This window comes from Arachis stenosperma, chromosome 8 (genome assembly GCF_014773155.1).
Source record: "Arachis stenosperma cultivar V10309 chromosome 8, arast.V10309.gnm1.PFL2, whole genome shotgun sequence".
NCBI classification, from domain to species: Eukaryota; Viridiplantae; Streptophyta; class Magnoliopsida; order Fabales; family Fabaceae; genus Arachis; species Arachis stenosperma.
Genome location: NC_080384.1, coordinates 26,980,578 through 26,995,475, shown reverse-complemented (window position 1 = coordinate 26,995,475; position 14,898 = coordinate 26,980,578). Strand labels below are relative to the sequence as shown.

The 14,898-nt window shown below is 34.9% G+C and overlaps 2 protein-coding genes across 4 annotated transcripts; both read right to left on the bottom strand.

Annotated features, from left to right (window-relative positions):
* Positions 1–1,232: 1,232 nt before the first annotated feature.
* On the bottom strand, positions 1,233–2,943 carry LOC130944370 (expansin-A4-like). The gene is made up of 3 exons (XM_057872662.1): positions 2,697–2,943; positions 2,300–2,618; positions 1,233–1,676 (listed from the first exon to the last, which is right to left on the bottom strand). The coding sequence occupies exons 1-3, from the start codon at positions 2,845–2,847 to the stop codon at positions 1,367–1,369; spliced, it is 780 nt and encodes a 259-aa protein (XP_057728645.1). The 5' UTR covers positions 2,848–2,943; the 3' UTR covers positions 1,233–1,366.
* Positions 2,944–10,550: 7,607 nt separating this feature from the next.
* Positions 10,551–14,453, bottom strand: LOC130946389 (RHOMBOID-like protein 1). 3 transcript variants are annotated; one of them, XM_057875117.1, is made up of 7 exons: positions 13,773–14,453; positions 13,330–13,490; positions 13,062–13,225; positions 12,689–12,942; positions 12,122–12,248; positions 11,726–11,889; positions 10,551–11,063 (listed from the first exon to the last, which is right to left on the bottom strand). In XM_057875117.1, exons 1-6 carry the CDS (start codon positions 14,153–14,155, stop codon positions 11,767–11,769), a joined length of 1,212 nt encoding a protein of 403 aa, XP_057731100.1. In that variant the 5' UTR covers positions 14,156–14,453; the 3' UTR covers positions 10,551–11,063; positions 11,726–11,766. The 3 variants fall into 3 exon arrangements, with proteins under 3 accessions (XP_057731100.1, XP_057731098.1, XP_057731101.1); XM_057875115.1 differs by lacking the exon at positions 10,551–11,063 and having other exon boundaries at positions 11,421–11,889; XM_057875118.1 differs by lacking the exons at positions 10,551–11,063; positions 13,330–13,490 and having other exon boundaries at positions 11,421–11,889.
* Between the last annotated feature and the right edge of the window lie 445 nt (positions 14,454–14,898).

The following is a 14,898-nucleotide window of genomic DNA, read 5'->3' as shown; positions in this document are numbered from 1 at the left end:
TACCTGTATTATTTTGACAAATGTCCTAAGATATTTTACATCTAGTACTAAGTCCATGAATATTAAATTACATTGTAATGCGAATGAATGATGTACGAGTTCTGAGCTGTACAGTACTGTATTTCATAATTCATAGAGCTTTGTGTTTGTTTTCCTTGTTCTTACTCTCCCATGTGATTTTTGTTCTCCTGAGATGAATACCCCAAGTTGGAAGTTGCGCCTTCATTCATGGGTCATTTGTACAGGCGAATAAGTGTATTTGTCAAGAATAGTGGGTCACACACTCGAGTTTGACCACAACATTCAGTCCCAACGAATTGTAGGTAACGTGGAAACAACAGATTGTTCAGTCAGCTTTGGAATATTACATGACTAGGTCCAAATCTTATTTGCCAACACCATATCCATATGCATTTATAAAATTTTGCTTTCTCATTGGCTCAAATAACTGGATGGGATTCGAACCTCGCTGCTTCTGATCTCTATAAACTTCTTTTTTACAATCATTGGTGTAGTCTTATGAACTATTGTCAGGTATTATATTGATCAAATAACATTTAAGGACTTATCACTAACAAATTTTAAAAATGAAAAACCTAGTTAGTCATTTTAAAAAGTTAATGACTAAGTGTATGTCATATATCAAAATAAACATTACTTCAAAGATCATCTATCATTTGTGGAGTAGTAGTTTTGCACTAACTGCAATTTAAATCATTACACATCCCTCCCAAAAGAAAACAACGTAATTGCATGTAGTAGAATGAATGAAACACAGACCAACAAAATACATTTTCTGATTCCAGCGTATACAAGTTAACCACAACACACTCCCTTAGATACACATAATGACATAACATAACACCATCCCATTTCTAATTTTGCCGCGGGCTGCTACTTTGCTTGGCCGCTTCAGCATTCCTTACTCCTCTTCCGTTCCCCCCTCTTCACTCTAAAATCTAACACACAAACTGATAAAAGAGTACAAACTCATGCACGCACCCCAAATTAAAATTATATAGCGATATCATATCAAACCCACCCACCCAAAAAGGACACAAAAGTCAACAAGTCACAACCTGCTGTCACTCACTCACTCCTCCTTTCACAGTCTCCAAAACATTCAGTCAAAAATAAAATCCAGCATTCTAATCGCTATCAAAATGGGCGCCAGAAGGGGGGTAAAAAAATATAATAAAAAACTGACATTCGACAATTGGTTGGAAGCCAAAAAAATAATAGCCTTGTCCATTTCATATAATCATGAGCATAATCATAATCATAGTGATAATGATGGGGTAAAAAAAATATAACACTATATATAATTATGATTGGGTGTGAGTGATTAGCGGGTGACTTAATAAGGTTAAACCCGGAAATTCTTTCCGGTAAAAGTTTGACCGAACTGCCAGTTGGAGGGAGCAATGTTCCAAGAGGTGGAGGTGCGACGGTCACTGGCGGTGACACGGAAGGACAAGGCTTGACCCACTAAGACCGCGTTTGACTGCCAGTTCTGGCCCCAGTTCCTGCTCATTGGCATCCACCCGGTTCTTGAACCCTTCACGTACGTCCTCACTATATCCCCTGCACCCGCGACGTTGCTGATCAAAACCAAATTGAAGTAACGGAATCCGTTAATTGTGAACCTGATCCCACCATGCTTTCTACATGGCACCCTGCGCAATTACCAATTCATCACCATCACTAATCATTAATCACGTTGGGGAACATACAGAGAGAAAGAAAAAATTAAGTACATTTGTTAAAATATAAAATTGATAATTATAATTAAAATAATAATTTAATCAAATTTATTAAATTATATAAGTTTTCACCTACAGAAAATAAAAAAAAGCAATAAATAGGGTCCACTTCACCCCCCACGAAATCTGCTACTAAAAGTCAAAAAGACCTTACACACACAGTGCCGAGATTCCTCCTTTTTTCCATGAACACGCTGTTTCGTGCCTATACTTTACTTTTATCTACTTTTATTAAGACCTACGTATGACTAGTGTTATTTTATTTTCGCTCATTTTAATTAGTAAACAATGTTAATGTTGGAAAGGAAAATGCAGTAGCAATAGCCTTTATCTTCCACTACATAGTTTTAAAAAATGTGGAAGCAATGTTGATAATATTAGTTAAATTTGTCGTCTCAACTATTAATTTTATCGAAAGTTATTTGCAACTGAGTTTTGACTTTTAAACAAATATAAAAGTAATTAAATGATTATGAATAGGTGATGTTATGTTGAGTAGCTGCATTATATAACGAGGGAAGGACGGAAAATGGTACCGGCGATAGGCAACGGGGACGATGCCGGCACGGTACTCAGCGATCTTGAGGAACATTGGCATGGCAAGATCGAAGTGAGGTCTGGGAGGGTTGCACCAACCACCATTGTCACTTGGGAGTGCGTAGTTTGGGGGACAGAAGTTTGTTGCGGTTATGAATATGGAAGGGCTGCCGGAGTGGCACCACTGCCTGTCGTTGGCACACTTGATCTCAAAGCAGGCACCGCAGCTTAGACCGCTGTTGAAGAGCGCCGTGCTCAGCGCCGCCGTGTTCACTCCATATCCTTGGCTATACAGGTTCCCATACCCACATGCTCCCCCTACACACCCACACATACATACATACACTTATTATAAACTATCAAACTCAAAATTAAGTAGAGAATAATGTTACATACCCATGGTGCCGGAAGCATCAGATCCTCCGTAGAATGTGGCATGAGCACTTTGCCAAGCACCACCGGAGTACACTCCTGGGATTCTAGCCTCCACCATCCACATTAGAGAGATGATGAGAGATCCAATAATGTTGACCACATTGCTGGCCATACCCCCTCTTTTCTTGTTTACACTTATTATTATGTTTGATACCGAGAGGTGGATGGAGAAATGTGGGAGCAGTGTGTGAAATACTTATGGTAACGGATTGAGGGGTTGGGGTTAGTTATAGTTACACACTCTACAGTGATACAGGGGCACCATCTGGAATTTCCACATTACACTTTCCAATTGTGTTTCATTTCACACCCTCTTCCGTTTCATTGTGGGCTCCACAAATATATTACATTTCTGATTTCTCTCTAATTATTTTTATTTTTGTCGTTGAGATAGTGAGGGACACCATTCTCCCATCAACTGAATAGTGGCCACAATAACAGATAATGTGAAAAGGACGTACAGTTTGCGACGAATTCAATTCATTATCCAATTAAGTCCATGGACATAAGAGCCCACAGAATCGAACTAATATAAATTACGAGGTTATAGTTACCGTAACCAAACCAAAGTACTATTAGTAGCGTATATAACTTCAACTTGAGACTTTAGACACTATAATATTCACTAATGAGTAATTTGTCACACTAACTTTAGTTTATGGCAACTACTCCCATGAAGATGTCAAAAACATCTTCTCATGATGATCCTTATTTAAAAAGTGTAACTTATTTGTTTAGTAACACTTTTAATAAAGGTAACACTTTTACTTCAAATAAAAATCAAGCCATACAATCTATCATCCAATGGCCAAAATAAAATATCTTCACATGATGACAATCATAAAATCTTCATTGGAGTAGCCACCTTAGTTTATTATAAGTAGGCTCTTGGAATGCGAAATGTTGAAGTAGCTAGAAATTGTTATTGTTATTATAATTATAATTGTGAAGAACATATATGATTATAGTGTCAAATAAGGGGAGATTAGGGTAAGACTTTTACTTGGCGTGATGTGCGGTGTGATTGGAATACAAGCAGCCAAGTAGAGAATGACTAATGAGAGTACTAAACACATAAGACGAAAAATTAAATTAAAACGGTGGGTCCTGCCCCTTAATCACCGTAATCTTCGCTCAATTATATTCCTGCTTCTCTTTCTCCAATTTCTCATCCATTCTTCAAGCTTCAAATCATATATTTCTATTTATAATTAGACAACTAATTAACTATTAGTAATTGTAAGAGTCAATCAAAGACTATTGGATAAATAGTAAGCACTTTAGTCTTGTGTCGTTTCTAAGAAAACTATCCGCTAATTATTTGCGTTTAAATAAAAAAAAAAAATAGAGGTTAATAATAAGTTGGTAGCATTGGATGCCTTGGATATCAAAAAATGACTGATGATTACTAGCTATGTTCCTGTTAATCTCTTAAATTTTGTTAGTTGTTCATCATTGGATTCCACTTTTTGGAAAATTCTCATTTTCATTCTTTAAACAAATCTCTCTTGGAAGGGAGGGAATTTTCGCTATCATTTGAGTCGGTGCAAATTGCATTATTCCATGGGCGATTCATCATGCCCCCAACAAATAGCGTTATTAAATTCAATTTATTTCTGAAAATGTGAAACCAACAACAACACAAAATGAACCACATACAATTTATCATCCTGAAAAAATGTTAATTAATCATTCTAGAGTTATATCATTCACACATGGTAGATCGGATGGGTACACAAATAATCAATGCTTACCCAAAAACATCAAGGAATTTGAATGGTGGAAACATTTTCTCCACAATCTTATTTTATTGTAACAAAATGTGAACCATATGCTTTATTAAGAACATATATATATAATTATATAGTGAATCCCAAACCTATAACTATTTTTTATTCGCTTTGTATCTTTAATAAATGGTTATCAGTAATGTCCCTTTTACATGGATTACATGAAGGAAAAAAAACATATTAGGATCTGAATTGTTGTTTACTTTTCAAATTTTGTAGGTGCAGATAATAATCAGATTTAATTGTTCATGTGGAAATATGATTACGAGTTAATTAATTATGGCTGGGAAAAAGAAAAAGAAAAGGAAAACGAAAACGAAAACAGTGAGATTTGCGTGATGCTGAGTTGCTGACTAAGGTGTTGAGATTGTCTAACTTTGGCTCTCTAATTAAAGTCCAAACCTTATAAAGTACTCCATATCAATACACACTCAATTTCAATAAATACAAATTTAATATAATCGTAATAATAATAGTTTAGATTTTGGGTATTTAAACCCTGTTGGCCAGTATAAGATTTGGTACATGTGGGACCAACCAGACAGTGATTTGTGCTTCATTCATCAACACTATCCAATGCATTCATTTTGTTGTGTTTTTACTTTTTATGAACCCTCCTCCAAATAGCAAGCCCGAATATCCAACCCCACAATTAAAGCCTAAACTTTTGCTGTAGTAACTTGTAAAATGAAAAGGGCAATACTCACGTACAAAATAAATATGTACATAGCATCAAGGTTCAGAAAACCGGACCGGTCATCAAACCGCTCTAGTCACTGGTTTACTGGTTTACTAGTCTAACCGGTTCAACCAATGGTTCAACCGGAAAAATCGTTTTAGAGTAGAATAATAAATAAATTATAAATACACATCCTAAAATATAATTATAGTCTGATATAAATCTTAAAATATCTTCAAAATTAAAAACACTACATAAAAGATCATCAACCAAATACATATGATCTTATCAAAATCCAAACTCAAAAGTTAAATAGTAATAAAAGCATATGTAAATATTAAATCCCAAAAAATTGATTAACGTTCTTTGTCTTTGATCTGTCCAACCATCAGCCATGAGGGTACATCCAGTTTCCTTCCATGCACTCCTATAACTATCAACTAGCATTTGACTTTCTCTTTTAAGATCAGCCAACAAATGAACCCTTAACTTATCATAAGAAGGCCCCTTGTAACCAGGTTCAATACCAGCAACACCATCTAACATATCTTGGAAATATGGCGACATCACAGCATTAAATGGAATTTTACAATCCAAAAGCCACCGAGCAAATCGTTTATCAAACCTGTGATCGCCTCTTGTTTTGCATAACACTTTTAATACTTGGTTGAGCTCCTGAGTTGTTCTTGGTGCACATAGGAGGAATGACTTTGGCTTTTTTCTTTGGATCGCCTCCAACTCCTTGCTGACTCGAGGTACGCTGCTGTTCCTGTTTCTCTTGAGCTATTGCCTCATCAATTGCATCCTCTACCTCATCACCACCCTCTTCACCAAAACTTACTTTTTCTTTCTTTTTGCTGGCCTGAATATCTTTCAACAAACTTTCATCTGTTTTTTCACATCATATGGAACTTTAGGACATTTTTTCACGTCTCCAGTAATCTTTGCTAGATGTTTCTTCATCTGTGAATTCCACCTCCATTGAAACTTGTAGACAAAATAAACATTGATATTGTGGTTTTCCATTCACGTGTTGTAGAGCAACATATTTCCAAGCTAAATCTGCTTTTTCCCCTAAGGTTAGAAGAATCTTGTGAATGACTATCGTTAGCACTACGGGAATTAGGATTAGCAGCATCATTCAGAATAGGAGTATCGGCAGACATGTTATTATTCACAGAAGCATTGTTATCAGCAGTTGCTTCTTGATTAATACTATCTTCCATAACTGAAATTAATAAAACATGTATGAAATTAAACAACACAACACAATGAATAAACACAGCCACTTACTTTTCAGATTATTAATTTCTTATGCTAATTGCTAACCAACAAACAGTCAAATAGAAATTGAGCAGACGAACGAAGTTCACAGAAAATGCACAGTTCACAAAGAGCAAGTTCACAAGAATTGAAATCAGAAATTGAAATCAAAAAATGCACAGAGCAAGTTCACCAAACACAAATTGAGCAGGAAATGCACAGTTCAGTTCACAAAATAGAGCAGAGGACCAAACACAAATTGACCAACAAATAGAAATTGTGCAACAAAGAGGAATTAAGCTGCAAAATAGAGCAGAAAATGCACAGTTCAGTTCACAAAATAGAGCAGAAAATGCACAGTTCAGTTCAGTTCACAGAAAATGCACAGTTGACAAAGAGCAAGTTCACAGGAATTGAAATCGAAAATTGAAATCAGAAAATTAAGCCGAGGTCTAAGTTCAGTTCACATTGAGGACAAAGAGAAAGAGAACATGAGCAGAGGTCTAAGTTCAGTTCAGTTTACAAAGGACGAGGCGAAAGACAAAGAGAAATGAGCAGAGGACGAGTCACTCACCTGGGGTCGATGGAGGGCTACCGGTGTTGACCGTTGAGGACCACCGATGAGAGGCTACTGCGTGCTGGTGTTGAGACTTGAGAAGATGAAGACGATCAAAATTGAGGGCTACTGGGCAGGAACCAGGCGACGATGGAGATTGGAGGGTTGCTGGAGCTGAGGATGGCGACACCACGGAGGCGAGGGATGGCGACAAGGCTTCAGGCAGCGCCGCTAGGGTTCTTCTTCTCCATTGGAGATGATTCAGATGATGATTGATGAATGAATAGGGTCGGGGCTCGGGGGAAGAAAGGGGGTGGGGTGCTCCACGGGCGGGTCGGGTCGGGTTTGTTTTTTTATTTTTTTTTTTAACGTAAAACGGCGTCGTTTAGTGAAAGATGCATAACCGGCCGGTCACTGGTTTGGTCCAACCGGCCGGTTTTCGACCGATTCGCCGGTTCTTGAGCGGTTCTTCTCTCCGTAGTTTTCAAATAAGGACCGGACCGCTTGCAGTGCCGGTTCGCGGTTAAACTGGTCGAACCGGCCGGTCCGGTCCGGTTTTCAGAACATTGCATAGCATATAAAGTGTTGTTATATTTGATGATAAATTTATTATTTTATATAATGAATGGTTTGATCTTATTTTCTCTTCTTTGATCTAAAAGACTAAAACAGAACTCTTAGTCTTGTTTCCTGATTTTATAATTCTACTTTAGATAAAAAAAATAAAAAAATAAAAAAATGGAAAAGTATAAGTAGACAATGAGAATATTAAACAATGTGAACAATAGATATATCGGATATTCAATTTAATAGGTATGCAGATGATTATGTTCATTATTTTTAATTGGATGATTATTTCTTTTGATTCGGTTTACTCATACACAATTAACAATGGATAGAAGTTCAATTAATTAAATGTGCAGATGATTATTCTAATATTAAGATTTAAAAAATAATTTAAAAATAGAGTATTTTTTTACTTATTGAACCAATTTTAAAATTTATTATTTACATTGTTCACACAAATTATTATTTACCTAGAAAGAACGTGCACAGGTTAAAGACTAATGACTACTCAAAGGTAGTGTCCATATGAATCAAACAAATTAGTACTACATACATGCATCGACCATCGTTGACCTCATCGTTATTCCATTCTTTTTTGTTTGTATTAATTTTGTCAATATTATTACAACTCCATATGTATATATTTTAGTACTTATTAATTTAGTGATCAATGGGAACTGCTGTGCTTTGACTAAAATTAAATAGCTATGCTTCTCGAATGTTTCTCAATGGACGTTATACTATGAGTTGCTTTATCAATGTAAATTACTTTGATCCATGTCCATTTGTTTTTACTTGTTTTAACTTATGACTTGAACATGCATATAATTACGCAACACTTCTTATTTTTAAAACATAAAGTTTGACCTAGCTTCGCTAATTCCTATCCTGCGTGGAAACGCACACATATGAGGACAAAAACTTTTAAATACTTTTTTTTTTAATTGCAAGACAATCTAATCTGCGTAGCATAGTAAAAGAACACACATTGACCAACACTAGAAGACAATATTATTAGTTAAACCATGTTGAAAAATGATTAAAGAAACATAGGCATCTAGCTAAAGAGCATACCAATCTAAAGTTAACTCCAAATATCGTTAGTGTTATAGTATTAAACTATTAATAAATAAGCAAGTATATCGAAGACTAAAATCAAATTGGATTACTATGTATCATTAGCATATATTTAAACCAAATTAGATTAGTATAGTGGTTAATTCACTAATAATTCACTTAAGTAAATATTGAGAGTTTGCATTCTGTCTTTTGCATACGCAACTCATTAGTCAATAACAAATTCTTAAATAGAGCTCTGATCCACGACGAATTAGTCTTTGACCTGTTAGGTTCGAGAATACCGTGAAAAACTAAAAAATTATAGCCAAGTTGAGTTAGTCTAGTAGTTGATTCACTAATATGCTTAAGCGTTGGGATTTTAAATTTTGTCTTGTACATACAGCAATTTATTAATCAATGACAAACCTTTAAATATAGTTCATATCTTCGACGGATTAGTTTTTCACATGATGGGCTAGAGATAATAAGATTAATTATTATTATTGTAGAAAAAGAATTAAGCGATTAATGAGGCCTTGATCACTTGAATGCGTGAGGGCTCTTCTTAACTGATAGGACGACTTATTAGTTAATTAGGTAGGACATTATTATTATTTATTAATTATATGTTAGCAACTGTTATTCACTTCACTTTGATGAGACTTTGAATTAATGGGGGTATTTTTCATATGTTTGGTGACTCTCTTTATCCTTCCACAACCACCATAATTCTCACACGGTACTATATACAATACGGGCAGAGACTTGTATTAAATTTGGTAGCACATATTTAGCCTTGATTATTGGAAGACATATAATTAATAATATGAAGCCATTCAACCGTATGCTTTGATATATAGAGTATGTAATCATTGATGACCAAATGCATATTCCAATTTCCACAATGGTGTGCTTTCCCTTTTTGTAGCTCTTTTGCCTATTTCAATCTCTCTAGCTAAAATAAAATGTGACTTAAAATATGTTAAAGTCACAACTCATAAATATTAATTTGGACCCTAAGGTCACGTAATTGAACTCCCTTTATTTCTCTGTCGATATAGTGTGAATGAGGCTCTATAGCACATGGTTCCTTTGTCAAAAAAGAAAGACAATGTCAAGAGTCTAAAGATGGTAGAATCAGCAATGGCATGTGCCTCAGATTTCGTACGTTGAATCCTTATCTATGATCCTTCTCTTTAATTTGATGAACAATAAAAACAAGGATATGATATGATGAATGAATGTGTCTCATTTGTCAAAATATGAGGCGGGGTTTGTGACAAAGAATAATGTTACCATTTAGACAAATTAAAGAAAGAAAGAGATGGATTTTACATAAATAAAATCAATCATATATATATATATATATATATATATATATATATATATATATATATATTATTGGCCGAGTGATTTTCCCAACAATTCTGCGAATTAATAAAAGAATTTAATTTTGGTGCACTGTTAATGTAAGATAGTTTTATATCTACATTCAATTATATGTCATATCAGCAAAAATAATTACTTTTCACATTAACCGCGTGAATAATCATCCAAAAGAACAGATGTAATTGTATGACTATGTAAAACACTTTGCAAGGTAGTGCATCAAAATTAAACTCTTAATAAAAAAAAAGGGGATAAGATTGCATTTAATAAGGATTTTGTTAAAGATAAGGGAAGGTTTGTGGTGTGGAATACAAGTATAGAACATTAAATTATGGGTTTGTTTTGGCGTTGGGTTGCTAGACCCTACCTGAGAGACTAATATTCCTCTGCACTTTGGAAATGGATGAACACTTGAATTGGAATTCCGAGTAGGGGACAACCTTGTCAGTCAAATGGACAAGCTCGTTCATCATGTTTATTTCAATTGTTGACCATTTGTATTGAAGGTGGAAAACAATAATCATCATAATAATTAATAAGGTTTAATGACTGTTATTGTTAATTATAAATATGAATACCAATTAGTGAGTTACATATACTCAGTCCCTTGTAACAGTTTGTGCCTAAAATAATCATAATGGTTTCAAGCATTATTACATGACCATATTACTGTTATGAGCATGGCATGCCGACAAATCAAGAGACAACTTCATTGGAAGGGAAGCTATGTTTTATTTGTTAAGCAAGCAAACTATCATCATATCATACATATCCTCAAACTCAAAGCATTCCTTTCTTTTAAAGCCACAGAATCAAACTGTCCCATGGCCATTTTTACCCTTTTTCCTTTTCCTATGTGTCTTAATTGGGGTCCCTTGAAATTAAGTAGCAAGCAACTAACTTCTTTATTAGTCTTTTCCATATTCCTAACTGCCAATAGGACCTATCAAGTATCAACAACTGCAACAACAGATTTAACTGCTTCTGTTGTTATACAACTAACACCAACGGGGGGCCACCAGAATCTGAAATGTACAGCAAAAGAGTATTCATAACATTAAGAAATTCTTCTATGCTACAAATAATAAAGCTCTTACCTTTACTATTGGTTTTTGTTAACTGAGCTTAACCCTTTAATTAAATGGCCATTGAAGTTTCTAATTCAAATATTTTGTAGTCCAATTTTGATAGAAATTATAATTGAACTTAACTAGTAGCTGAATAACTAGGTTGCCATACTACATTGAAAAAATGTTTAAAGGAGCAAATGTTCAGATAATTCATGTTCAACAAATTGGATTACATGCAAGATTCTAAATAATGAACTTCAGGAGACATCTTAAATTTAATAATACAAAGTTAGATGCAAGTAGTTATATACATAATAAGTGGTGTTTAATAAGAAGGAGCAACCCATAACAAGATATTTAAAACTCTACATCAATCATTTTTATCTATCGCTATATATCCTTCAAGGAGCATTTACTTGCTGCTTTAAACAATTAAGACTTTCAGTGATTTCATCTGTTGTTACAAAAGACAGAGAATAACAATAGCACACCTAAGCGATGGAAACAACATTGATCAAGAATATATTCATAGCAGCAACGATGCTCTCCAATCCAGAAGGAAGAATTTCTATGCAGTTAGTTACTACAGTGAATAATATGCACAAGAAGTTGAATACCACTGCATCATCTAGACATGTTGGAGGTGTGTCATCACTCATCACCGGCAAAGTTGGGAACATAACTCTAAAGGACTGGGAAAACCGACATTTGGCATATCAACAAGCTCACTTCTCCCATTGCTTAAGCATGTTATGTTGAGTCTGTTTCCTATTTGAGATGTCTGCATCATTCAACCAAAAATTGTTAGTATCAAAACTTGGACAAGAGAGTAACAATCTTGTTAAATGAACGAAATATGAAATTTTCACGCAATAAATCATCCATAGATTTGGAAACTAAAATCTGTTTTAATTTTTTGCCGCTCTGTTGGCCACGAAAGAATTCAATAAGCTTCCAGTAACGGGTGGTCGCATAGAAGGAAAATACACAGGAAATAATACAGCATCACTCACCTCACAGTATACTTGTTTTGCATCGCATCTCCACAATGACGTAGGGACACAACTTAAATAACGACACCACGAGCAATGATCATTCAAGTTAACACCTCGAAGGAGAAAAATCAAGCCTATAATGTACCTGCCAACATTTTACAACTTTCAGATTTTGGGACCCTAGAGTGATAATGCAAAGCACCCAACTAAGGTAGAATGGGAAATGTGACAGCATACATCACATAACACATAAGTAATGCCTAACAAGCCTCAACACAATGAATATCATTGTAGCTTTTAGGGCAGATTCACAAATCTTGCCGTACAAAAGAAACGCAAGCAGTATAATATCCAGTGATGAAGGATAGACAAAGAACTAACAACGAAAATCATTTGAGTACACTGCAAACTTTTGAATATATGTAAATAAAATAGAGCAGAATTAAGACAGAAAGAAAACACACGCGAATTTCTCTAATCTTAAACCATGGAAAATGGTTTAGAAAATGTCAAATTTCTAATGTGAATAATCTCAAAGAAAGTAATATTAAGAAAAAGAAAGCAATAAAACAAAGGAGATCTTACCCAGAAGTCAGTAGTAGGAAAGAGATTATCCACAGGATATATTGATAAGGTTTGTGCCTATTCTTCAAAGAAGAAGGTGCAGAAGGAGAATTTCTTTGGACAATCCACTTAAACTGGGGTCGAATAAGGAAAACGAAACCCAGGAAGAAACCCGAGAGAAATCCTCCAATATGAGCAAAATTGTCTACATGTGGAAGGATTCCAACAGCTAAATTGATTAGAGTGATAACTATAAGAGTCAGCAATGCAGCAACCTGCAATCGAAAGAAAATTAGAAATGAAGTCATAAAAATGGCTGCGACGAAATGACAATGTGGATTATTTATTAGGAAGCAGTTTTTAATTCAATACACTATTGGTTTGGCTCACTCACCTTATTGGCATATATCGTCCAATTTATTAAGATCTCTGATAGCATGCCTCCTAATAAGCCAAACAACGCCCCAGAAGCACCAACAGAGATACCTGATTGAATGAATAGAGCAGACAGCAAGCTCCCTCCAAAACCAGATATCACATACAGAAATCCAATTCGAACTGCAATAGCACAATGAAGGTAGAAATTACGATTCGAGACTACAAATCTATTGAATTTCTTCCAGAACAATCTAAATATGCAAGGATAATTACCAGAGCCATACCAAATCCAAATTCTTGCTCAAGCCGAATTCCAATAAAAACAAGACTCAACATGTTGGCAAGTATATGGACAACCCCACCATGCAACCACATACAAGATAATAGGCGCCAAGCCTCGCCATGAATAACTCTATCTACTACTAGAGCACCCATCTTCTCTAATCTGAAGGTAACAAATAAAAAACATGTGAGTACTACATCAAGAGTAGCTATTGTATCTACCTCTAATATCCACAATCCAAAAACCTTCCATAGTATAAACATTGGTTAGTATACCTTCCACTAGCTATTGTATTGGAGCAACTTGGGATCAGTTTAAATTTAAAGCTCACCAATTATACAGATTTCAGAAACATGTGAAAAAGAATACGAATTGTTTCAAAATATACATAATGTGAATCAAATCACTGATACATGATAATAATCATCGGAAAATAGAACTCACGTGTATGAAGAAGGGCCAAGGAGAGGGTTTTCCTTAAGTGGCTGAAAAGAGAACCTGCCGAGAAAGCTTGCAACACACGAACCACGGAACAAATGTTTCGGACAATCATTAACGTACATTGTGATGATGAACAAGACAACGTTAGCCACCACAAAGCACGGTACCAGCCATGGGATCCACCGCCTGAACAAACTAAACTCACGGTCCTCGCGGTTGCGCGGGGTAGCATTTGAGGATGAGGAGGAGGAACCCGCCGGCGAGGTTCTCTGGCTGTGGCGCGGAGGAATTGGGGGGCTCGACCCCTGCCCATGATGGACGGCGGCGTCATCGCGGCTCGGATGAATCTTAACCTCAAGAGTGGCAGAAGATGGGTCCCTCCCCATGAAGAAATTTGACCAAAGATTTCAACTTTTTTTTTCTTTCTTTCTCTCTTTTTTTTTCCTTTTGGTTTCTTCTAAGGCATAATTGGTGGGTATGGAAAGAAATTTTTTAAAATGTTGGGGAATGTAGGTTACAGAATCCAACAAAGCCCAGAGAATTTAGGGTTTGTTGTTTGATAGTAACGTTATTGCAATGTTTCGTTTTGATTATCCATTTAGATTTGGATGAGAAATTAGCTCTAGAGCAGCAATGTTTGTTAATGGTTCGGTAATTTGGTATGTAATTAGTGTGCTTCGCGTGCGTTTGTTTGTTTCTGAGTTATGTGTTGTGTACTTTGCCGCTGGGATTTGAATATCGATAACATCATCTTCAATATTAAGTTAAGATCATTTTCATATAACGAACAGGAAATACCCGTGTTAATACTGGTAATTATTTATTTATAAGAAAAATTCTTAGACATCTTGATAATTATTTTAAAAGACATTAAGGTTTTTAATAAAAAAATATTATTTTTAGTCTTTAATTTTTATATTTGTGAGATTAATTAATTTTTTTATTAATATTTTTTTATATTAATAGAATAAATTTATGTAGCATATTAAACTTTTGATTTATCCGTAAAAAATTAATTAAAATTTATAAATTTTTTTTAGGAGTTTCGTTGTGTTTTGAATAATTGTATGGTAGTTTAGTTTTTTTTATTTTTTGTTATTTTTTTAAAATACGTTAGTTAAATTTGTTG

Excerpts from the sequence above, each read along its gene's own strand:
- LOC130944370 (XM_057872662.1), bottom strand. The coding sequence starts at position 2,847 with ATGGCCAGCAATGTGGTCAACATTATTGGATCTCTCATCATCTCTCTA. Across the intron at positions 2,619-2,696 it reads TGATGCTTCCGGCACCATGG|GGGGAGCATGTGGGTATGGG; the intron begins GTATGTAACATT and ends GTGGGTGTGTAG. Across the intron at positions 1,677-2,299 it reads GTCCCCGTTGCCTATCGCCG|GGTGCCATGTAGAAAGCATG; the intron begins GTACCATTTTCC and ends GTAATTGCGCAG.
- LOC130946389 (XM_057875117.1), bottom strand. The coding sequence starts at position 14,155 with ATGGGGAGGGACCCATCTTCTGCCACTCTTGAGGTTAAGATTCATCCG. Across the intron at positions 12,943-13,061 it reads GGACGATATATGCCAATAAG|GTTGCTGCATTGCTGACTCT; the intron begins GTGAGTGAGCCA and ends TTTCGATTGCAG. Across the intron at positions 12,249-12,688 it reads TTCCTACTACTGACTTCTGG|GTACATTATAGGCTTGATTT; the intron begins GTAAGATCTCCT and ends AAATGTTGGCAG.